The sequence below is a fragment of the Plutella xylostella genome, chromosome Z (assembly GCF_932276165.1).
Source record: "Plutella xylostella chromosome Z, ilPluXylo3.1, whole genome shotgun sequence".
NCBI classification, from domain to species: Eukaryota; Metazoa; Arthropoda; class Insecta; order Lepidoptera; family Plutellidae; genus Plutella; species Plutella xylostella.
Window position 1 is genome coordinate 2,960,766 of NC_064012.1, and position 26,330 is coordinate 2,987,095.

Sequence of the window (26,330 nt, forward strand, 5' to 3'; positions counted from 1 at the left end):
CGTTAAAGACCTACCCCTATTTGTCCTCTGGCAGATTGGTATACAGGGTGGCCCACGGCCATTAATGTTAATAAATGATTTAGGTACAGTCGTTATAAACGTTGACTGCTTTTCACATAGAAAACTGCGGAGTCGGGTGTAAGTAGGTACCTGGTATAACTAAACCATCTAATAAAGAATTCATATTTTTATCTCTCCATTATTCAGTAAGGTTCGTAACTATGTAATACTTAAAAAGTTTTTAAATAAATAGTGCACTGCATATTTTATGTTGGTATTAATTATTTATTGGCCAAATTACAATTGATTGAAAACTAAAGTGTGTTACGCGTATTATCCTTGTTGCATCGTACCGATTACGCGAGAACTCATGATTCTTCGTTTTCCATTTCTGTAGTGTCTTCCGGCGTTGAAGTGAGCAAAGGTTGTCGTCCAGATGTTTTAAGGGCGAGCGCTGCTTATGGATTGTTTGTTGCTAATTTGTGTATTTGTGTGTTTCTGTGGCGGTACGGTAGCAGGTCGGTCCACGGTCTACCATTCTTGACTATTCTTCCAGAGCAATTGTGGTGACATCTTGTCTCTTATCAGGACTACCTACTGACTTTTCTTTTGTTGGTGCCGGATAGTTTTCTGTTGGAGTATAGAAATGTTATCATTAGAAAATAAGGAACAAAAATATTGTTTAATCAACTCTTTGTAGGCTTGTATTGGTGGTTTCGCCTATCTAGAAATGCGCAGTAGTTAGGACACTTAGGACACTCTTAAGTCTTGGCGATCAGTGGACATAGGCCTTATGGAACGAGAATAGGGAATATGCATATATTGCTTTTATATTGTTATTCAATAGTTTTACATCTCTTTAATATAGTAAAAAAAATTCAACCCCAAAAGAAGTTATTTAAGGTATTTTAAATAAAGTAAAAAAAAATAGCAACCGACACGGCCACTGTAAACACCCGTCATGATGGCGCGCTAAGTGTGACGTCACACTCTTGTTTCACGGCTTAGAATAATGACTCTCGCTAGTCGCGCCTACGCTCAGTTCTATGGCCATAGATTATTCTGAGATTGACATATACTAGCGTTTTACGTCACTTCCGCCCTAAGAAAATTCGTGACGTTTCTAATGTTTGAACTTACCGCAGTTTTTTCTACTTTTCAATAATTAATTACTTGCTGAAAAATTAATTATAATCAAAAATTTTGATGGAGGCATAATTTTGAAATAACAACATAATATTTGTCCTTTATTTGAATCAAATGCATATTCCCTATTGAATATATACCTATAGCTTCGATATAGCCTCTATTTGAGTGAGACAAGTGCATGTCTTAGTTATTCCACAAATATGATGACTACACATATTCCACAAATATGTGTAGTCATCATATTTACTTCAGCTGGAAGCTGCTTCCGCAATCTCATTGAAATGGGGAGAGTAGGGGAGTGAAAATCTATATTGTAACTTCATCAGCTACCTAAGAAAGCGTTGGTAGCTCAGTCGGATAAGCGCCCGCTTCTCACGCCAGAGATGCAGGTTGCAATCCCGGCGCTGACATGTACCAATGAGCTCTATGAATTTAAGTAAAATGTATACTATCGCTCTTACGGTGAAGGAAAACATTGTGAGGAAACGTGGTGATTTAGCAAATCGAGATATTTTATGTGAACACACAAACCAGCGCGGTGGGAAATGTTCCAAGCTTTGGACGGCAGTTCAGTCCTAGGGGGTGTGCACAAAGATGTAGAATTGTAGATGTATTTATAGGATAGGACGTACAAAGCTAGGTCCGCTTGTCGTCGAGTTCCTTGAAGCGGGCTCGCAGCTGCCTGGTGTAGGCGTCGAGGCGGTAGGCGGCGCCCTCGAACTGGGTCACGCGGGCCTCCATCAGGTCGATCTGCTGCAGCAGCGGCGCGATGTTGGCGCTGACTGGAATGGGGCAAGCGCTTTGTTAGTATTTTATACTAGCCTATAAATATCCGGACTTACTAGCATCTTATTCGCTAGACCTGGCCTGACTGACAGGGTTAACCACTTTAATTCAGACACAATATAAATCTATTGTCGTCAGGTGTGTTAAGAGAGCTAATGTGCTGCATTCCTAAAGGGGTTCTCTGATAATAGTCAGATCTGTTTAGAAACTCAATCATCTCTGCACAACTTTTGTAGATTCAAAAAAATATTACTGTGGCTTGTGAGCTTTACAATCCTGTATTAACACATTGTCATAATTGATAAAAGAGCTAAGGTCTAAGCTTGAGAAGGCCATATAGAATCAGAAGGGATATACACAGGTGCTGGAACTTACACCCCACCGGATTAACAAGAACATTACTTTGGTATGTAAAACAATACAAAGATTCCAAAATAGTGTGCTCAAAGCTATAGTAAACGCCCCATGGTTCACAAGAATGGAAGATATCCATGAATATCTAGGTCTTGACACAGTTAAGGAGGAAATCAATAAGAAAACAAAAAGATACAAGGACAGGATTACCCATCATCAAAACAAGCTTGCCCAAATGCTTAGCAATCCACCTAAGACCAGACGCCTGAAGAGGCTGCACACATGGGATAACCTATAAAAAGGGGAAGCAAATAATAAAGGGTGCCTGACAGTGGGAGGGCTACCTTACCAAGCCAAAATCTCTGAACACAACTGCTCATAGTACACGTACTGATCGCATGTTTGCAAAATCATATAAAAAAACTTTGGTATGTAAGAGTGTACTGCAACTTACACATTTCATTGTATTCATTGACGGTCTTGCCGAGGTTGGCTGCAATCTGCCTCAGGTCCGCATACTTGGTGATGGCCAGCTGGTTGATGTCTTCCAACAGCACATAGTGATCCTGAAACCAACAAGGCCAGTACTTTATCCATAACCACCTCACAGTTCTGAGTATTCTAAATAGGTAACTAGTAAGTGTAGTCAAAGAGTGGTGGTAGCTCAGTCGGGTAAGCGCCCGCTTCTCACGCCAGAGATGCGGGGTCGAATCCCGGCACTGACATGTACCAATGAGTTCTTTTAACTTAAGTACAATGTATACCATCGCTCTTACGGTGAAGGAAAACATCGTGAGGAAACCTGCATATCTAGATCTAGCAAATCTAGATATGTGAACCCACCAACCCGCAGTGGACCAGGGTGGTGGGAAAATGGTCCAAGCTTAGGAAGGCAGTTTAGACCTTGGGGATATGCACAACGGTTCCATTTGAGAGAGCCAGGTGCAGGTACTTACAACCCCTACAGAGAATAGAATAGAATAGAATAGAAGTGTAGTCAATATAAATGACAATGGGCAGATTGGGACCACCCTCCAATAGCATTAAGACTAACATCGTTGGATAGGTCTTGTTAATAGGAATAACTTTTGCTATGACAGCTTTGTTGTCACAGTTGTCCGTTCAGAGATATATGACTTATAAGTTCCGATACTTGTCAGTTCATCTTACTGCTATTGGAGGCTGGACCACCCTCCAATAGCAGTAAGACTAACGTCGTTGGATAGGTCTTGTCAATAGGAATGACTTTTTCTTTGACAGCTTTGTTGTCACAGTCGTCCGTTCAGAGATATATGACTTATAAGTTCCGATACTCGTCAGTTCATCTTACTGCTATTGGAGGCTGGACCACCCTCCAATAGCAGTAAGACTAACGTCGTTGGGTAGGTCTTGTCAATAGGAATGACTTTTGCTATGACAGCTTTGTTGTCACAGTCGTCCGTTCAGAGATATATGACTTATAAGTTCCGATACTCGTCAGTTCATCTTACTGCTATTGGAGGCTGGACCACCCTCCAATAGCAGTAAGACTAACGTCGTTGGGTAGGTCTTGTCAATAGGAATGACTTTTGCTATGACAGCTTTGTTGTCACAGTCGTCCGTTCAGAGATATATGACTTATAAGTTCCGATACTCGTCAGTTCATCTTACTGCTATTGGAGGCTGGACCACCCTCCAATAGCAGTAAGACTAACGTCGTTGGATAGGTCTTGTCAATAGGAATGACTTTTGCTTTGACAGCTTTGTTGTCACAGTTGTCCGTTCAGAGATATATGACTTATATAAGTTCCGATACTCGTCAGTTCATCTTACTGCTATTAGAGGCTGGACCACCCTCCAATAGCAGTAAGACTAACGTCGTTGGATAGGTCTTGTCAATAGGAATGACTTTTGCTTTGACAGCTTTGTTGTCACAGTCGTCCGTTCAGAGATATATGACTTATAAGTTCCGATACTCGTCAGTTCATCTTACTGCTATTGGAGGCTGGACCACCCTCCAATAGCAGTAAGACTAATGTCGTTGGGTAGGTCTTGTCAATAGGAATGACTTTTGCTATGACAGCTTTGTTGTCACAGTCGTCCGTTCAGAGATATATGACTTATAAGTTCCGATACTCGTCAATTCATCTTACTGCTATTGGAGGCTGGACCACCCTCCAATAGCAGTAAGACTAACGTCGTTGGATAGGTCTTGTCAATAGGAATGACTTTTGCTTTGACAGCTTTGTTGTCACAGTCGTCCGTTCAGAGATATATGACATATAAGTTCCGATAGGGGGTTAATTAAATATTTTCTTGTGAAGAAAAATAATAGCACTGGTGATTCTTTAATTAGTTATTATTATAATTACACTATCTACACTATCAGACGAGATCTGGGCATATTGGATAACAATAACTGACGATAAAAAACAAAAAGGGCAGCGGTGGAGGTGTATTCTGCCTCCAATAGCAGTAAGATGAACTGATGAGTATCGGAAATTATAAGTCATATATCTCTGAACGGACAACTGTGGAAACAAAGCTGTCAAAGCAAAAGTTATTCCTATTGACAAGACCTATCCAACGACGTAAGTCTTACTGCTATTGGAGGGTGGTCCAGCCTCCAATAGCAGTAAGATGAACTGACGAGTATCGGAACTTATAAGTCATATATCTCTGAACGGACAACTGTGACAACAAAGCTGTCAAAGCAAAAGTTATTCCTATTGACAAGACCTATCCAACGACGTTAGTCTTACTGCTATTGGAGGGTGGTCCAGCCTCTAATAGCAGTAAGATGAACTGACGAGTATCGGAACTTATATAATAAGTCATATATCTCTGAACGGACAACTGTGACAACAAAGCTGTCAAAGCAAAAGTTATTCCTATTGACAAGACCTATCCAACGACGTAAGTCTTACTGCTATTGGAGAGTGGTCCAGCCTCCAATAGCAGTAAGATGAACTGACGAGTATCGGAACTTATAAGTCATATATCTCTGAACGGACAACTGTGACAACAAAGCTGTCAAAGCAAAAGTTATTCCTATTGACAAGACCTATCAAACGACGTTAGTCTTACTGCTATTGGAGGGTGGTCCCAGCTCCCATATATTGTTGCCCATCCTCTTTTGTGAACCTTTAGTAGTTTGATTGGTAGAAAAATTTGTAGGTATTAGCTCTTAATGAATAATGCTATTGAGAATGATGCTGATGAAAAAAACTGATATGCAATTTAGGCCTTTTATTTATTTTACATGGTTAATGTAATGCAATAATGCTTAATAATATTTAACAGGGCTTATACCATAGTTATCTGTAATTCACCCTCAACAAAACATAATAAATTTATAATTTTTGGTATTTGGAAACTTTCAACTTTAGTGGCTTAATGTTAATTGTAAATTCCTATTTTCCTATTTATTGAAAGTTTCCAAATATTTCAAGCGATTACCTGTGTAGCAGTTAGTTCTCCAGTTAAATATTCTGAAGTTTTCTGGAACAGGGATGTGGCCAGTCGACTCAGGTTGGGATCATGAGGGTCGAGGGCCTCGAAGCTTGATGCACTTCTTGACATGTCGTCCATACCTACCTGTAATTGCAGATTTTATACTTAATGGGTTAATCTTAATACAGTTAAGCAACAATTTCCTATTTCCAATTTGAAATGCTAGCTAATGGCAATGAGGCCCAGAGCTAGTAATATAAATACAAAATACCTACCTATTATACAAACTCAAACTGTCTGTAAAGCTTTGATTTGATTTGATTTCTCTTGGAAATGGGATCCATGGGGACCATGGGACTATGGGCTATAGGATGGGATTTGGGATGTTTTCTTTTTCTGACAGTGACAGTTGCACAGCTGATTTTGATGTGACAGCATAACAAAGTACTCTGTGACAGCCTGACATTGGCTTTGGCTTTAAAGATGCCCACCCACCATCGGACGCGGCTGTCAGCCGCGACTGATAAATGTGCATGATCTTTTGGGACAGTTCGCGTCAGATCGCTCTCGGACGTCTGAAAGCTGAAGGTCAGCCCAAGGTTACGTTCAATAGTTCGAACAGCGTAGTGTACCTACATTCCTTACATTTAAGTCGCGGCGCGGCTGACAGCCGCTTCGGTAAGCCGCGTCTGATGGTGTGTCGGCTACTTTAGCTTTACAGTTTATATATATATATATATATAAACTGTAAAGCCAAGATATGGCCAAAACAACAATGGGTTCAATCGACTGGAAATGCCTTCTTCTATCACCTCCTGAAAGGATCCGGTCTACTTACCAATAACCCTGTATATATATAAGCATATATACAGTGAAACTATAAAGTCCTGAAATTAATGTTTGAGGAACTAAAATTTTCAGGAGCCTGGCACCATTAGAAAAGAAACATAAAAGTCATAACAATTGTTTATGTCAATAGGCGGTTGGCTGTTTTTTTGAATTTTCTTATTAATTATAAGGATAATCTAGATAAAAGTAACAATTTACGCTTGGTTGCAATTAGGAAGATGAAGAAAAATATTCGTAGTCAAGCTAGTGAAGTTATTTATCGAGTTTTAATACAATGTTTAGCGGAACATCAAGCTGGACACATTTTGTCGAATTTTGGAGGATGTTTACGCTCGTACAGCGTCTATGACGGGTATGTAGCATTGTACAAATTGTAATAACTCATTTTTTAGTAGTACCAACGCTTCATTTATCGATAAACCTAGGTTTAGAGCCCAAGTCGAACATTGTTTACATACCACTGATTGTAGGTTTCATCTGGTTTCAGTTGAGTCAAACCTTAACATTTTGATACTTGAAGATATATGTTTGTTTACTTACTAAATTCACTTTGTGTGAATTTGGGGGGCATTGTGTAACTCAAAAAGATTTTTTTATTTTATTTTATAGTTATATCGGATCAGCGTGCCAAAGAGGGCAAAATATGGAATATTTCTAACTCCTGGAAGAAACAGAACTGGCCGTCCAAAAAGAGAAATTGATGTCTTTACTATGTGTGCCCTTCGTCAACAGATCCAGTTTTTTTATACAGTTGTAATAACGTTATCTAAATAAATATTTATTGGTTTCACTATTAGCCTTTATATTAACACCTTCTAGCTTGTATTAGAGCTTTTTTGTGGATGGTAAGTTGTTTTTGAAATACATAAATAGGTAGGAAGTTAACAGGCAAAATTTCAAGTATCAAAGTCAGTTATGTTTCGCTATATAGGGTTGCTACATGAAAGATAGCAGTGCCCTCATTTAATTTCAGGACTTTATAGTTTCACTGTAAATATATATATGCTTATATATAGCCTGGCGAAATGGGTAGAAAAGAAATGTGGACTTATTATGGTAATCTTGAAAATACTATTTTATTATACTTACCTACTTCAATAAAGATAATGTAAAAATAAGATGTACCAAATAGCTGGACTCAACGAGATCCGATTGCGCAGGGCAAGGAAATTCGAATGTAAAATTCTTTGTCAACTTATTTGCCCGGCTGTACCTACTAGCACAGTGTATCGGTGTCAGATTGAATGAATGATACAGACAGTTTACTCTATTCTCTATGGTTCTCTGGATTGAATGAATGATGAAATCCTTTCTTTCGTCTTCTTCCTTTTCTCACTTGATTTTTATTTGTGCTCGCTCATTCACCGATTGCGCCAGCGTGGAAAAGTGACAAGTTTTTAAAGACTCGAAGACGACAAACTACTTTTATTTTCGGATTAATTTGTTTACTGCGTTATTGTTGCTAAAAACAAACTTTAACATGGATTTCTTACAAGTGAAAGGCAAGACAAAAGTAATGTTTTCAGTTTTACTGGTGTTTCTATTGGTCGGGGCATGTGTAAACGGTATGTATTGTTCATCTTCTTTGTATACCTACTACCTATTATTAAAAAATTTAATTATTTAGGTTTATCAGCACCTCTGTTTTGTTTAATATTCTGATATAGTAGGTAGGTTACAATAAAATAAAACAAGAAATGATATCAGTTTTGGTGTGGGAGTCAGTGATGTCCTAAATATGTTTTTAAAACCTGTTGAATGTGCTACCGGTAAACATCAACTTTATACTTCGAAAATTTTCGTGTACAAACTGGCAGTTTTAAATTACTTTCTACCCTCAAGAGTTATACCTCGTTTCAGCAAAGATGATTCCTGTTACCGTTCACAATTTTCCAAATTACGCAGAAATTCAATTCCGAAATCTGTTCCAATTACTTACATTTCATTGGATACGACTCATGCAATAAGCTTATAGACAAATTCTGTAGAAATTCATTATGGCTAAACCGTAATACTCAGAAGGTGTCCATAATGTCACAGGACCCATCTTTGCGAAAACGAGGTATAACTAGAAACTTGGTCTGATGAGCTGCTATGATGGTCATTGCGTTAAAACCATTTATTATTATATCATTCCATTGTAGTCACAAGTTGACTCATATGGCTTGAAGGCCAGGTACAACCCCCATGAGTTAACTTAAGACCTCCACGAGAATGGATTTTCTTGGTGTTAACACAATTAAGTTATTTGCCCAGCACTTTATCCCAAGTTTGCTCTTGTGGATCTACACACTTAACATTATCGTCACTGGCTATGTAACTCTAAAATTACATTTAAGGTGGCAGAAATCTGGTAAAAGCATCGACTAAAATATTACTAGCGTAAGGACAGGGCCAACCTCACTAGAAAATGACACCCTCTTGTTGGCCCTCAAATCACATAAATCTATCATAATTTCTATGAATTAGGGCCAGCGTGTAGGATGGTAGGTGTCATTTTCTTTTACAAAACATTCTGACAGAGGAGGAGCGGTGGTAGCTCAGTCGGGTAAGCGCCCACTTCTCACGCAAGAGATGCGGGTTCGAATCCCGGCGCTGGCATGTACCAATAGTTCTTTTAACTTAAGTACAATGTATACCATCGCTCTTACAGTGAAGGAAAAACATCTTGAGGAAACCTGCATATCTAGATTTAGCACATCTAGATATGTGAACCCACACCAACCCGCAGTGGACCAGCGTGGTGGGAAATGGTCCAAGCTTAGGAAGGCAGTTTAGACCTTGGGGATATGCACAAAGGTTCCATTCGAGAGAGCCAGGTGCAGGTACTGAAACCCCCACAGAGAATAGAATAGAACATACATAATTTATTCATTCCATTAGCAGGTTATCAACTCAAAATGGTTGCAAAAATATATATGACAATACGCATATTTAAATTGTACTAAAAATATGTCACAAATGGTAATCCCGTGTACCCTTGTGACATCCAAAGTGGTCCTCCCATTCCAGAATGCAATCAAACAAAGAATTAACATGTATACTTACACAAATCTGCTATAAAGAAAGCTACTGCTCAGCTCTTTGGGGTTTATAAAGTGCCAGTTAAGTTTGTATTGGCTTGCTTCACTCATTTCTGTAAATTTTCTAGGAAATGCGGTAACCTAACATTTTGTATGCTTTGCTTAAGCCGGGTATTTGGGGTTTATCAATTGCCAGTAAGTTCTTGTCTGTGGTCTGGTCCAGAACACATTCATTCAACCTGACCAGGGTTCAAACAGTTGCCATGGTAGAATATTTTTTTTCTCCGGAAGCGTCCGTAGTTGAGCGGGCCTCAGTGATCGTAACTGATCACTGAGGTTAAGCAACAACTAGCAGAGTCAGCCATTTGATGGGTGATCGATTTCAAGTGGTTCCTTTCTGGACGCTTCCGTGCTTCGGACGGCACGTTAAGCCGTGGGTCTCGGTTGCTGCAGGCAAGGCTTTGGCAGCAGTCGTTAAGCCTAGTCAGAGGCCTTCGGGCAGCTTAAAAACATCTGACACTCGGGTTGCCCACTTACCCGACAACTCTCTCAACACAAGGTAGCTTTTGTTGGAGTCCACCAGACAGTACTAGGCCAGCGTGGTGGACTAAGCCTAAACCCTTCCTTCATTGGAAGGAGACCCGTGCCCCAGCAGTGGGGACGTGATGGGCCGTGATGATATTTTCTCCTACGCTACGTTAGCGTAGGAGAAAATATTGATGATGCTACTTAGGTAGCGAAACATCTCCCCACCATCAACTGCATCAATAGATACCACGAGCATGAATAAAGCATAAGTAAATAATTGGCTAATCACCTCGCAAGTTCAATGCTACAATGGATGTAACATTGTAGAAGAGTTGACACACAGCGATTGCTGCCTTCCGGCCACTTGGTTGCGCTTGCACCTGAAAATTATACATATACCTATGTATCTTGTCGTTGTCAGTTATCACTATGTACACATGGATAGCGTAGACAGTGTGAAGTGGCTTGAGTGGAGATCACGAAGATCAAGAAGAATGTACCGTGGGGGCCGTTGAATCCACTGGACCGACTTTATTTTTGACTAGCTGTTCCCGCGGGCTTCGCTTCGCCTTAAAAAGTTTTCTCGTAGGAATTCCGGGATAAAAAGTAGCCTATGTTCTTTCTCAGGGTCTGGACCATATGTATACAAAATTCCATTCAACTCCGTTCAGTAGTTTTAGCGTGAAAGAGTAACAGACAGACAGACACAGTTACTTACGCATTTATAATATTAGTTAGGATAACCAACGCCTTAAAAACCCCGTTCATTCAAAACTAAACCAGGGATGAGTGTTTGACTTTTGACACAATTATAGATGACGTATAATTGATCAACCTTTCCCTGGTTACGATCGATATAAGCCGATTTTGATAAAATATGGCTAATGAACACTCAGGGTAAAATTTTCTATAACAATAAAAGGTTTAGCCGTTTTGGTGCTACGCTACCACATACTACACAGACAAGACACAGACGTTAAACATTATAACCCCTTCATTTTTTCCTCGAGGTCAAAAATATGTGATTTCTGGCTAATTTAGATAAATTTCTAGGTAGTACTGGTAAAACTAAGCATCTTTTTGGCTCGTAGTAAGTAAAAGCTAGTGCAGTGTTAACTAGTTTGCCCCCTATAAATATAAACTGGGGGTTCACTCTAGATGACGAAAAACTTCATCATGGAGCACTGCTGCGCGAGTCACGACTCTATGTCTTGGTATTAAACGTGCCGATTGCACGACAGCTCTAGTTCATTAGTTTTTCGTCAGTATAGAGTAACCCTGCTGGGGCCTACTATGGCCCAAGTGTACGTTAATTACCCTTAACTAGTGTAATTGTCAATTGTGACGCGCAATAATTTGTTGTTACGATAATTATTATCAAGCGGCTTTATTGTTTTGAGTGTAAATGTAAATAAACGTATAATGGAGCATGAATAATACAAAAAAATGAGTTTTTCGGAAAACTTAAAAGTTTGTTTAACCACCTACTATGCCACTCTTGATTTTTGTACCTTTATTGAATCACTCTGTGGTCCGCCTGTCTGTCAATTCAGGATCCTTTATGACAATGAGGCGTTTGTTAAAAAAAACAAAAAGTTCCTTTTTGGAGAAATAGATGGCGTTGTCTGGGGTTGTACCAACTTTCAAACCCTCAGAACACACTCAGATCACAATATGTTATTCTGTGAGGCTAACGAAATGTGAAAGTGACGTAGGTATAGTGCCACAAACTTATCTGTTCCGGTGAGAGCGAACTAAATTGGTCCATATAATCTATGTCAATATGAAATTCATTAGTACAGTAAGTAATGAGGTATGGACCAATTTAGTTCGCTCTCACCGGAACAAATAAGTTTGTGGCACTATAGGTAGAATTGTAGTATTATTTTCTCTATGATGTCGATGTCACTGTTGCTTCAGCGTTCAGTGCGATTGTGCGTACAGCCGTTCTTTTCAAGTTTTCTCAGTTTCCTTGTGTTTCTCCTGTATTAATTGAGTTGTAGTTGAGCTATCTGCTCCTCCTCCCTTGATACTGTAGAGTTAGTGCACTTGAGATAGTGACTCTTGTGAGATAGTGACTCTTGTGATAGTGACTGCTATACTGTAATAATGGCTAAGGACTATGGATCATGGTCCCTTGCCAATCTGAAGATAGAGTTACGAAAACGGAATGCCAAACTAACTGGACGGAAAGCCGTATTCACAGAATACTTAGCACTATCCCAAGCCACATGCAGTCTGAGCCTCGGAAGGATGGCTCGCGCTACCACCCGACATTTAATCACAACTAGTGAGTTCTTATTCTGAGTTTAGTACTCTTTGCTCTCTATGTAATTTTTGACAGTTGGTACACTGCGTTTTCACGCCATCTATCGGCTTACCCAAAAGCTCAACTGACAGCTGTCAAGGAAAACGGCTCATTTTAATGGCTCATACAGACTCATGCCGAGAGGATCCGAGACACTCCAATCCCAAGAAGCGATAATGTTATTAGTTTCTCACCTTCTCGTTCTCCAGTCTGGAGCTTAAATATCATTATTATTTATTACTTATTTTCATCTGAGATAAACGTCCGATATATCGGCATTGGATATACCTACTTCTCCGTAAGTCGGGAATCGATACCCTTTGTTGGTCGTATAGCGGGAGACAAAAGGATTTCATGGGCGACGAGAAAGAATAGAATAGAAAATTCTTTATTTTTGTACACAAGAACAGAATTTATAAAGCTTATATACAAACACATAGGTACAAAACACATATCACTAAAATATTTTTAAAGAAGAAGGCAAATAAGTAGAAAAGTGTCAGATTATGTGATAGGGATTGAAAGAGGATAGGATTTCAGTGAGGATAAAACATACGTCTTCCTCATTCCAAAATTTTACGCTCAGAAAAATTTAATGATCTTCATATTGAAACTAAAAGTTTACCCATATGTAGTATGTATATATAATAAGAGGAAAATTTGGTTCGACAAAGACCATAAACACACGCAAAATTGTAACACATCTGTGATAATTTGGTTTGAATTTTACTAAATGTTTCTGTCCTTGTGTGAATTTCGGCATTGAGGTAGACATTATGAAAGAATATAAGATGATATAAGGTACTCCGCATGTATTTTGTTATTGTCCATCATCCTTATTATGAAAGGTCGAAGTGAAGCGACACACACCCCAACGTTTTCCATTAGGTTTCTCATCCAGTTCTGTAGTAGGTATTGTTATAATGATTTGTTTTACAAGTGAAACCAAATCTGTATGGTATGTTATTATATTATAAACACCTTTCTTAATTTAATAACTGACAAATAAAAGTAAATAACAAACAGTAAAGATCTGACGGCATTGAAGTTAACTGTAGTTTACCAATTGGTATTTTTTATCAATGACTTCCATGATTCATTGTTATCGCCAAGGTATTTGCAATGCAACTTATTTAAAAAGTTGAAAAACAAACTTATCTCACTGTCAATGGTTGCCCACTAATTTGGTTGGGTTACACGTTTGTTGTCTTGGTTCATTTAACTGGGCGTCATGCGACTGCGTCATCTCATTATACCCACACAGTTTGGTCAGATTGTTGGGCCAACGCAGGTTGTTATGTTTGCCCAATATTTGCGTAGGCCACAAACGAATATTCTTCTATAGGAGATGAAGGTGCGTGTCAATAGAACGCATTATGTGATTTACAAATAGCTTTAGCTAGGACCATTAGGCCATAAATCATACCTATCTGGCTAGATTGGCCATATCCTTTATAAGAATACCTATAGGTATGGTACTATACACGGTGAACTCAAAAGAATAAGTTTCGATATTGCCAACATTATTATTATACTTACATAGTTCACCAAATCTGAAAAGTACAAGGCAATGGTCCGGTGTTCTAGGAAGATAGCCTTTCAAGAGCTCCTCGTCATCTTTCCTATTTTAGACCAGTAAAACAAAAATCTAGAAATAAAGTATTAGAACACAATCTCAGACTTTCGTACCTTTGTTTTGGACTAGTTAGGGAAAAACATATGAAAAGTTCCTGACCCTTAGTGCTTGAGCTGGGGAAGAAGTGAGGGGGGAGAATTTAGCTCCAAACCATTCATCTTAGATTTTCTTTTAACTCTTTATTTTTTTATCCATTTCGGATCTTTCCTATATCCTACTTGGTCCATTGGGGTAGTTCTCTAGTTGACATAGCTGGCCAATAGCTATGGACGCCATCCACATCCATATTGACCGATGAATACGTATGTAGGTTAATATTTACCCGATAAAAAAATGCACTATCGGTGACCCTTAAGGAAATCGGCACTGTCTTCGCATTTGTACACATGGAAACCCCACGTAGGTTCCCCCTATGCATACAACCAACCAACCAGTAAACCTTATTTCCAGCGGAGAACACGGCGTACTACGCCGGCGAGCCGACATTGGACCTGAAGCGGAGCGACATCGTGACCCTGGACCGTCAGAAGCGGGACGCCCCCGCCCCCGCCCCCGCCAACGTGCCGCCCCCCGCCAGCCCCGCGCCGCCCGCGGCTAATGCGACCCTTAGCAACGCTACTACCAACCAGACTTCTGGTAAGTCCTAGTCTAGGGTATCGCTAGCGAGAGAGAGAGGACCATCAACATGGTAGTCCAATATAGGCGATTCACACAAGCACCGCCTCACAGCGCGGACTGCGGATTTTAACATAGTAGATCTCCGCGCGGTGAGGCTGGGTGGCAGTGTGAGAGGGTAAGCTCCAATTTCTCCATAGTTGGTTAGATCGTAACCAGGGAAAGGTTGATCAATTATACGTCATCTCCATATTAAATTTTTGACAGATGTGTCAAAAGTCAAGCAATAATCCCTGGTTATGCTCTAACCCACTATGGAGAAATTGGCAGTAAGCGTTTTTTTATGAACTGTCATTTTTGCATACAATGATAATTCGCCCTCCGCGGCGACGCGCAGTCAAGTGTGTGAATCGCCATAGAGAAGAGATGAAAGCCCAAAACCTGACCACAACGACAACCTGGGATGGAATATCCTTGCGCCGAAGTACGAGAAGACCCGACCGCCTGAATTGGGAAGAGGGCAGGAGGAAGAAGAGTGTAGACTATCGCTGTACGTCTCGTTAGTAGCTGTTCACTTTAGTGCCTTGTTATAATCCTTGTTATAATCGCAAAACATCAATGTTTGATAAAATTAATTAAAGGCGAGTTCCACAAAGAAACTTAAAGCTAATGTCGGCATTAAATCTAATGCTGCCTTGATTTGTCTGTGTATACGGACAGAATGAGACATACATAGATTCTGCTTAATGTTCTTTTCTGCAACTCGGCAATAGATAGTTTGCGAGTTTGATAAGGTACTAAAGTGACTGTACCCAAAGCAAAACAACTACGCTATCGCAGAAGAAAGTTAAACTTCTTTAGTCATAGTATTTTTCAAGTATTGGTGGCAAACACTAGACGCGACTAGGGTTTGTGGCCGTGGTTAAAGGATTACCTCAGTCAGAATAGCGTCATATGGCTCAGGTCCTCAAGTGACTGTTCAGGGTACGCCGTACGGGTATAAAGTGCAATCGATACATCACTCGGGCAGGCTCGTTCCATGCGCCACACAGTCTACTGAACTGCGCTACCGCAAATACGAACTTCTGTTGTAATATCGCCTCGTGTGGAGACACCTATGAGAGTATACGGTCGAATGGCGTAGTGGTTAGTGGCCCTGACTGCTATGCCGAAGGTCCCGGGTTCGATTCCTGGTTGGGGCAGATATTTGTTTAAAGACAGATATTTGTACTCGGGTCTTGGGTGTTGATATTTATATTTAATATGTATCTATCTATGTATTTGTGTAGATATATCAGTTGTCCGATACCCATAACAACACTAGCTCTGCCTAGCTTGGGGTTGGATGGCCGTGTGTGAGATGTCACCACATATTTATTTTTTATTTATTTATAATTATATAGAAATACATGGCACTACGATAGTAACGTTCCCACCTGCGGAGACGGCCCCTAAATCCTGAAGACAGGGGTGTCTTTGCGGTCACGGCGGCGTCGCCACTGCTTACTACAAGTAGTTCCTCTGCATCCCTCTTCCATGTCAGCAGGGGTGACCAACCTAATTAGACCCTAAACATGTTCTTGTGCGATCTAAAATTAATCATGACGCGAAATGATCGACTTGTTGGCCACCCCTAGCATATCGGTCCACCAGTCCGCTGCGCGATTATATTGGCGAAAGCATCTCTTGATTGTATTTATTTCTGTATTTTCATAATGTTATGTGTGCTGCCTTTGCGGTTCTCTCTGTCTCTATTGTACCATGGTCTTTCTTTTGTCGCGGTGTTGAATACGTCTCGTTTTATTGCAATCACATCCGTACCTTCTCGGCTAATGAATAGTTCATAAATTGATTAGTTAGAGAAAATTAAATTCCATTACACGGGTTTTTCTCAGAAGAATGTCGTATGTAGAACACAATTTGCTAAACAAGTGAATATAATTTTCTACATCTTCACTGGCAGTTTCATAAAGTTTATTTACCGATCACTGAATAGATGATTAATCTAACCTGAATAGTTGCAATCAGCTATTGGTAGAGTAATTGAAAATTGCAGATCATTTTATACTATTTTCCGTACAGATTTCATATAAAATTTTATCATTTATTTTGTATTCTAGATTGATCTAATATCGCGGTGGAAAAATACAGAGGGCCTAGTAGGTTTCAAAACTTAGCAAAACGTAAAACAAAAGTTTTTGAAGGACAAGTATTTTTTGTAATTAATGTCTTTGTAAATTGGCCTTGACCACCTGATGGGAATTCCCCTTTGTAACTCGCCACCCTGTTTTACTTGAAATTAAAAGGTTCCTGTAATTAACTAAATAGAAGCCGAACGGTAGCTTTACAAAGTAACGCTTTAGTAGGCATGCCTATTAATTTCAGCAGGCCATATTCACACAAGCTGTCAATTTGCAAGTGCGACACTTTCAGTGTCCTTGCATTGTCAATTGTGCGACAGTCCCCCTATAAATAATAGGCGACGTATCGGGTGGCGTCGAGACAGGAGGGTCACTACTATGTAATGTCATCACAGACATATATGTCACTAGATTCCCCAAGTGTACGTACTGCGCATGTCAAAAGGTTGATCATAATGTTCAACATTTGGTTCGATAAACTTATTTTAGATTTTATATGTCTGTAGGCCTGATATGGATTTCTGAAATCTAATTCAAAACAGTATTAAGCAGTATTGAAAGGTTCTTCAGGTATCAAAATCGATATAGCCGCTGTAAGTCTCTGGTTTCACTGTCAATTCTCATCTCGGGTATTTTTATATATTTTTTCTGTTCAAAAATAAATCTTTATGAAAATCGACTGAGCATCGGGCGAAGGACAAAAGAAAAACAATGGCTGTGGCGAGACAATAAGAACTATACGCGGATATTCCATTATTATTTCTATAAAAAGAACACGTCGCATTTTTTCACACAAACACCTTAGGACAGAATGTTTTATTTTTATATATGTATATACCTAGTGAATATTAAATTTAATTATTATTAATAACACTAGCCTGTTTATTGACTCTCAAGATTATAGCTTCGTATTTAAAAGCGTCATTTTATTAAACCCAAAGTGGCGAAATTATGAATAGTATTTTCTTGTTATTAATATTTGGATAAATTAGATAAAGATATAAAAGAAGACATCAAATATATTAATTTAAGAAGTATAATATGTACCGTGCAGCGATCAAAGGATTCGATACTATTTTCGAAACTACACAAACATATGGAAAAAGAACAGTATCGTCAACTGTCACAGTCAAAATTTGTCAGTTCCAAAAGTTACATTTGTTTTTTCCATATGTTTGTGTGGATTCGATACTATTTTCTGTGATAGACGCACAACTTACGTAACTTTATAGATAGGTAACAAAAGTTTACACGAATAACCAAATTAGGTAGTAGCTTTTACAAAAATGGCTTTAAAGTGCTTCGCTAATGAACAAGCGTGGTTAACGCACCATTACCGTCCATTTAGTGGATAAAAGTTTCGGTATTTCAAGTCTAGGCTACCGGATAACGTAGTGGTTAACAACGCTCCCTGACGTGTCTCCCTCCCATGTCTTAGGTTATATTCTGCTGGGGTCGTAGGCACGTACCTGGTCCTGGCTCTCCCAGCTTTGTGTTAGTGCATAATACACTAGTTATGGTCATAGGTCAGATTTGAAACAATTCTATTGAAATTCCATTTTTAAGTGTAAAATTTCTAATAAGATGACATCTAAGTGTTTTTAGTGGCCATATTCAGGCCACTAAAAACACTTAGATGTCATCTTAGGGTGGTCCCATGATATAAAAAAGTGGTTGGATGAGTGTGGCACACAGGACAGTGGAACTTGGCGTCACATGGAGAAGGTCTATAGCCTACAGTGGGAAGATATAGGCTGAAGATGATGATGATGTTATGTGCGTGCAACCATAATTCATACCTAACTACTATTCTATTGAGACCAATATTGTCCAGCTATACATAGGTAGGTTTGATAGTCAATTGCTAGCATTATTGGAGCCGTATTGCGTTAAGTAGACCATCCATTAAGTACCTACCTATATTTAATTACGAAGTTTTCCTTGACCGTCTGGATACGCATAGATACTGGCGACTTGGTCGTTTGAAGTGGACACAATAAGAAAAGAAGGGATAATCCCGTTGAAAGGTTCACACAATGTATATAGTTTTATACTATTGTATAAGTACATAATACATACCCCGGTCTGATTATTCTGCTTTTTTACACATTTGTTGGACTCATGATAACTCCACTCAAAATTCCAAGTTTGTGACGTCGAGTGCGAAATGTTAAGACTTCCGATTATTTATTTCGAATCCAAATTTTTACTTTAAGATTTTAAAGAACTACTCTTTGAATAGTTAAATTAGGTATGACGTATCTATATTGGCAATTCTAAAAGGTATAAGTAATGTTTAAAAAAAATACGGAGGAAATAATTAGCCAGTACTATTGCATAATGCAGGAAGAGAACTGTGGCGGCGGCGGCGGCCTACCGCGGCGTTGCGACTAGCTCTGAGGGTCTACTCTTGATTGCCGACATTGGAGGTGTCTGCAGCGCTAACCACGACTCTATCTCGTTGTACTAAGCTTGCAGATTGTGTGACTATTCTTTTTTGTGCGTTCGTCGACTTAAGGTCAAGTCTTTGTAAAAGTTTACGTTTTCTCGCATACTAAGTAGCGCCTCTTGCGGAAACTATCATGAAGCTTTTTACAGATAATGTATGCAGATGACAAAACGTAAACTTTTTTTTTCAAAAATGGCAAATCCCGTACTAGAGGCCCAGAGCACATAAGCGTAACGTACTCGTAAACGGATCGATCTATTTCTTTTCTTCAACTTCAACCAGGCGTTCGCGAGCTCGCAACATTGACGGCTCTTTAAGGGTGAGGCCAGACGAGCGTAATTTTGTAAGTTGTGAGTCGCGTATTCCGGTAACTTCCCCCCCCCTCGTTCCCGCGCAGCAGAATTCGCGAATCACAACTCACTAAATTACGCAAGAGTGACCCCCCTGCCTCTAGTAGCCTAGATAATACGAAAATAGTGAGAAGTTACTTCGGTGGTAGGCTTCTGATTGTGTTTTGATAATTTATTTACAATTAAAGTTATCTTAATGACTTCACTAAAATAATATTGTTTACCTTTGCCCGCGTTAAAGATTACATTGCTCTTTAACTTACGTATATCTAAATTCCCGAGTTTTGTCCTATTTGTATCCTACTTTTGTAATCTTAACGATCGTCCTCATTTTTAGTCTAAGGCCCTGTTTCACAATGTCTGGTTGGTGTCTACCTGTGAGATAAAATACATGCTGTCACTCTCTGTAATTATGTATTTAGCAGTGACAGCATGTATGTCACTAACCAGTTATTGTGAAACAGGCCCTAAGTATGACAATGATGTACTTGTTAGTTCGTACTTTATGATCGTTTCAAAAATTATTAAAATGCAGTCACCTTAAACTATATATTATTATTATTATATTCATTGTTCCCACTGCCCATAGGCTACGTACATACTACGTTGTCGTTAGTTACGTTACGTCGCCGACACCAAGCCGCCGGGCTGTGTCGGCGGGTCGGCGGGTTTGGTGTGTAGACTCCTTTATGTTATGTTCCTTGGCTACCAGTCATTAACAAAAGGTCGATCATGGCCTGCTAAGATTAGAATAAGGAATCTACGTGACTAATATTACGTTTTTAACGCCCAGTTATGTCGCACGTTTTCACCTTGACTTTCTGTGCTAGTCTTCAACGACATTATTTAATCACACTGCTGGTAAGGCGTCCTACGTAACTTGCATACTGTATTGATGTACTTGGCTGGTCATACATAATAGCTTAGCATATATTTTTCAGTAGCCAGCCTGTATGTTCCCTTAAACGTTTCTTAGCTAAGTGCAGTCATATAACAATGTTTAGGCTATGCTTATGATGATCATGATTGTTAAGATATAATGTTTAGAGTTAAAACCGTAAAATTGGTGCCTATTCTACTGTCTGTAGCATCACGTGAGTTGAATAGAATATAATACCTTATTGTATCTATTCATTGCGCCACTCTCAGTGTATAAACAGTAAATATTGCATTATTATTTTATTAAATGCATGAATTTCCATTCTCGTGCGTGCGATTTCATGTTTACTAATAACGAATGAATAAACAACACTGGGATTTAGATCTCGAAATTATAGACAAGAATTATGACTTAGAATATTTATACAGAATACTTATCAAAAACAAATAGGTGTAGTAAATCCCTTTAGCTTGTTAGGTACATTGTGCGTCTATACGTTGCAGATAAAATGTAGTCAAGGCAGTGTAATAAGAATACATAAAACATAGTATCATGATATTCAAGATATTCATGAGGTTGACGGTATTTAATTTGGCACCCTTAACATGGCTCAAAAGCTAAAGTTATTATCTAGTGTATTTCGTAATCGGTATCTTACATATACATATATGTATATGTACGTACCTAATACTACGAATGCCCTCATTTTTAAAAGTTTATTAAATACAGCTGTAAAATCAAAAAAATATAGGTATATTTTTTATGTAGATAGACATACAAATGGCAATGCGTTTGTTAATTATATTGCGTGATGTTTTTCTTTTGCGACTGTAGAATATTTCCACTGGCTGCATACCAGAAATCCCCTCATCATCATCTGTTACAAGTGGAAAAGGCCACTCCAAGCTCACCACCCAACATTCTGGCTCGAAAACGATCCATACATTTCTTACATGACCGATGGGGTAAACGTGTTCTGGAGTGGAGGCCGCGACTAGGCCAACGTAGTGTGGGACGCCCTCCGGCTAGATGGGGTGACGACTTGCTAAAGATCGCATCCAGTGGCGTGGTTTGGGAGAGGCCTACGTCCAGCAGTGGACTACTATAGGCTGATGATGATGATGATTTCTTACATAAGTTGCGCATGCGAATGTTGTTGTCACACGTACCGGTATATATAAAGTATTAAATAAATAAATAAATAAATATAGTTGAACGCAATCGGAACTGAAGACTTGTGCAAGTATACCGAAGCGTGTGTGTGACAAACATCGGGAAACTTTTGCAAGTTTTATAAGCTAGCCTTTGGGTGCTTACATAGAGAATCGGGTTCCCTGTATCTACCTGTACCGGTAACCTGATTATGCGAAAGCGCTCATGCGAGATTTAAAAATTCGGGAAATGCCCCGTGAGTAACAGTTTCGCATAACCAGGTTACCGGTACAGGTAGATACAGGGAACCCGATTCTCTATGTAAACACCCTTTTCCGTTTAAATGACACTGGAACTTTTTCATTGCTCGCGAGTGTATTATGATCTGATCCTGGTGCGGCCGGCAGATAACCCGATTTGCTTCATCAAATTCAAACCTGAATCATGCATGTATTAATTACATACAAACAGGTTTCATGCTTAGCTACCAGTTTGTAATTTGCTAATCTAATAAAAACTATATTTATATTTATAAGTAAAGTACATATAAAACAGAATTCAGACGAATAAAATTATATGCAAGTTTAGGTTATTTATTATCAGCCAAGATACTGTTGAGCAAATCAGTAAGTAGTTAAACTATTGAAGAAGCTGTCGATTATTAACTTTAATCGTTTTTCAGTATCGGATGCATTATAAAATCAAGAATAGAGAGTGATTACGTGATCAGCTATGAAATAATACATAATAAAGATATATAGGTACATTCATTATCCTTTTATATATGGCTGCATTTCGAGATAAATGTAAATGTATAATAATCGACTAACTAATAAACTTAACTGATATTGATGTACCTACGCGGAGTGACCTACTACAAAAAGAATTATCACCAGGTGACAAAAGTTCTCCGTCGCGCTCGCTCTTGAGGCTGCGCGATGTGAGTGAGCGCGATGCAAAACTCTTGTCACATCTTAAATGCGCGCCGTACTAGCCCTTCTGAAGTATAATTTAGTGCAGAGGAGACAAATTATAAGCAGTTAAAACTTGCAATTTGCTATTAATGAGCTATGATATATGACATGTAATGACCATGACCATTCTCGCCTCTGAACAATAGAGTACTACACATTCTCCTGTTGTATATAATATAATAAAATTGTGACTCTTACGACGCACAGCTTAAGATCTAAAAGATAAGAAATAGCTACCTATCTCGTTTTATGTGTACTTATAATAAAGTTCTATCGATAAGTTTTGTCTGTGTTCGCAGGCATACATGATGTTTATATATTTATCGATTGTAAGAAAAAAATATTTGTCTCTTTAACTTTAGCGAAAACAGTGTCTGCAATTTGTGTGTAGGATTGTAGGTATACGTTTGGAATTTAAATTTGGCGTTCAGCCAGGGCGATGCGTTGCGGTCATTTACCCACCTATTGATAATGAAAAACCTGTTAAGCTGGGTCGACATTTGTATCATTTCCTGCTATCAGATCTCCGTATCGGAACCTTGCATCATAATCGCTAGTTTTCACGACCATATTGCCACAAACTAGCGATCGTGATACGAGCTGAGTCTGGCACATTATAGGAATGTGAACCCAGCATTAAGTCTATCTTCATAAAAAAAAAAAAACATTTTTTTTCTGTCATTGTCTTTTCTTAATGATCATAATCAAGATTATCTCATGCCACAGCTCTCGCTCTAACTCAGGGGCTTACCACCAACACAAAGCCATTACCACTACTGCTCTGTGTTTCAGCTTCAGCTACCACCGCGCCGGCGACTGTCAGGGTGCCCATGCTCGGCGCCAACGGCACCGGTGTCCGCTGGGAGAACGCCACCAAGTCAGTCAATGAGCCAAAGGTCAGCGACCCGCTCACTGATGGCACCGATGACAGTAAGTATCGTGCTCATAATCATTGTTCTTCTTAGCTAGTCGGCGATCAACACTAGGCTTCGCGCCACCACTGAAGTCCGATAGCCTCGGCACTGTAATCAATATTTACTATTTGGCCGCCATAGAACTACGCGGACTCGATTGTTACTCAATGTTGGCTGCACTCACAAAACTAAACTGTCAGATAGTATGATATGTGGATTTGTTCCCGACTTTTCCGTAAGACTTCAGTGGTGGCGTAGAATCTAATCCAATCTAATCTAAGAACTACAGGTATATGGAGGAATTATAGAATAAATGAGCTGTAATAACTTGATCGATAGTAAAAGGTTCCTATAGAGACGTCACCCGTACCATACTTCAGCGCAAATGGTGAAGCTATGCACGTTTTGTCACCGTGGTGAAGGATTGGATTTAGCGTCAGACGCTAACTGAAAATAATGCAAAGTTGGGCCAACTCTTACATGCTATGCACATCAACTAGCAAACATGAGAAATGAAAATATGTATATATCTTAAGAACCAGTTATAATAAGAATATCATTGTTCATAACTGGTTCTTAGAATTACAGCTAAAGGACTTTTTACTTATAGGTATATATACGAACGACTTGTCTAGCAAATCTTATTAAAATTTTCCCTGTAAAGTGTTTATTTTACGCCCACGATGTTTTCCATCCCAGACTTGGCCTCTGGCGAGTAACCATGGTGATTTGGCTAGACGAGAATTAATTAGAAAGATTTCCATTGCTATTTTTGTAGCTTTTATCCAGGTTGTTTGAAGGTAAATGCTTTGAAATTGAATTTTATTCGTTAATTAATTCAGCGAATATCACCATAGTTACCAGTCGCCGGAGGGTTTCTTTTCTTCCATAAATAACTAAAAAGATGTCTGGGACAGTATCATTTAATTTATACTTTGGCTAATGATAGGTACATACATTTCATATACTAACCAAAGGACCTAAGCTTATGTTGGGGGCCAGCAACCCGCACTAGGCCAGCATGGTGGACTAGGACTAGAACTCTTCCTTTATTGGAAGGAAACCTATGCCCCAGCAGTGGGGATATGATGAGTTGTCATGATGAAAGGGATCAGAATGAGTCTATTACAGTGTATATGAATAATGATAGATATTCACACATTCAGTAGTTGTATAATAAAGGCAATCTTGAATATGTAGTAGGTAAATCATTCTTAATTTGAAAAACACGAAACCTCAACTCTCTTTTGACCGACCTTTAGCATGCAACTAGTACGAGCTGATTACACAGATTATAATGAGAAGTCAAGGACACAAGTACAATGCAGCCTAGAATTAGATCTCTGTTAAGGGTCGGCAATAGGCAATCGAGGGTTGGCATTGTCATAGAATTATGTAGTAAATGATGCTCTACAGCCTTGAAAAAAATCACACAGGTAGCCGAAGAGTCTAGCTAGGTGCTGAATCATTCGAATTTAAGTAAATGCTTATGGATAACTGTAAATTAATTACGAAAAACCAGTAAATCACACTCCCGTATTGTAACAACTGTGTCGTAATTATCAAGAATTTTCATATGATTCTTATCAAATTATAAAGATAAATGCTTGGACTAGGCGCTAAATACCTTGTTTTTTAATAAACACACACCTATTTTGTGTAAATTAATCCCAAACTTGAGCAATTTTTTTCCCTCAAATCTTCATACAAATATCTATGGCGGCTTTCTGTGTTATAAAATCATAAACACAAGCGACGTTTGACTCAGTCGGCCGGTGGCCTCCAAAGAAGGGTCACGTCGGTTTAGGCGGCACTGACAGCTCGCGATCTAATTGTGTACAGACACAAAATCACTGCACATTGGTTGTCATTGCACTTTTTCAACTTTTATGACACCAACATAATTTGATTTGAAATTGAGGAAGCATAATTCTTATACTATATTCAATAAATTAAATGATAATGTTTTTTATTACTTAAGTCCATGGTACTTCTTGATTAAATTATAATTATTAATGCCTAACTAAAACTAACTAATATAAAATTAAAATTAAACTAAAAAGAAGATGCTGGCCAGATCGCTGCCACTGTCGGGTAGGGTACCCAAGACGCTGGCCGCGTTACCCCGCTATATAGCGATGCTTAGCCTTTGTGATAGGTAAGTGCCAGCCCTAGGGTCCCTTGAGACTTCTATTAGTCTGCTGCTGATGTCTTTAAAAAGCTGACGTGCCTCCGGTCCCCACGGCCCTGGGATGAGGAGCAGGAATATAGTGAATGGATCTAAGTGATGACAATACGTAGGAAGATTAGGTTAGGATTCAAAAACACAGTCTCATGGTGCTGGTTGAGGCATGGTCTCGTGAGGATCTGATGAGGGCAGTAACACGGAGGTGACTGAATTTTATTTCAAAGATTTAATAGCTAAAAGCATCGAGTTTGGGCTATTAAGTATGTTTTTCAGAGAGAGAGAAAGAGATTTTATTTTTCCTCTGGATGTGTTAGGTTTACTGGGTTTACTAAGTTCATTCTGTTAATGGCATCAAGTTGTTATGTGTTCATAAGTAATAATTATTTATATTTTTTATTATTTTATTTATTTTAACAAAATGCTGTTGGTTCTCCACGAAAATGTAAAAATAAAAATAAATTCGTAACGTAAAATTGTCAATGACGGAATTTCTTCTATAGACAGTAGCCACAAAAAAACAAACGATAAATGGCGTGATTTGAAGATAAAGATACATTTATTCGACACATAGACAGCAACAACCAAAAAAATACAGATTTAAA

General features: G+C 38.9%; 2 protein-coding genes across 5 annotated transcripts in view; one reads left to right on the forward strand and one right to left on the reverse strand.

Moving 5' to 3' along the window:
* Window positions 1-262: 262 nt before the first annotated feature.
* On the reverse strand, window positions 263-6,129 carry LOC105384872 (biogenesis of lysosome-related organelles complex 1 subunit 2). 3 transcript variants are annotated; one of them, XM_048632953.1, is made up of 5 exons: window positions 5,997-6,129; window positions 5,728-5,865; window positions 2,744-2,855; window positions 1,768-1,931; window positions 263-630 (listed from the first exon to the last, which is right to left on the reverse strand). In XM_048632953.1, exons 2-4 carry the CDS (start codon window positions 5,857-5,859, stop codon window positions 1,786-1,788), a joined length of 390 nt encoding a protein of 129 aa, XP_048488910.1. In that variant the 5' UTR covers window positions 5,860-5,865; window positions 5,997-6,129; the 3' UTR covers window positions 263-630; window positions 1,768-1,785. The 3 variants fall into 3 exon arrangements, with proteins under 3 accessions (XP_048488910.1, XP_048488912.1, XP_048488911.1); XM_048632955.1 differs by having other exon boundaries at window positions 1,782-1,931; window positions 5,728-5,861; window positions 5,997-6,095; XM_048632954.1 differs by having other exon boundaries at window positions 1,782-1,931; window positions 5,728-5,864; window positions 5,997-6,077.
* A 1,768-nt stretch (window positions 6,130-7,897) lies between these two features.
* LOC105384888 (plexin domain-containing protein 2) overlaps window positions 7,898-26,330 on the forward strand; it is a 35,844-nt gene continuing 17,411 nt past the window's right edge. The window contains exons 1-3 of one of the 2 annotated variants that reach the window (XM_048632434.1): window positions 7,898-8,135; window positions 14,516-14,701; window positions 23,419-23,556. In XM_048632434.1, the coding sequence (XP_048488391.1) occupies window positions 8,051-8,135; window positions 14,516-14,701; window positions 23,419-23,556 (409 nt within the window). In that variant the 5' untranslated portion in view covers window positions 7,898-8,050. The remainder of the gene's footprint in view (window positions 8,136-14,515; window positions 14,702-23,418; window positions 23,557-26,330) is intronic. The other variant, XM_048632435.1, reaches the window with a different exon arrangement.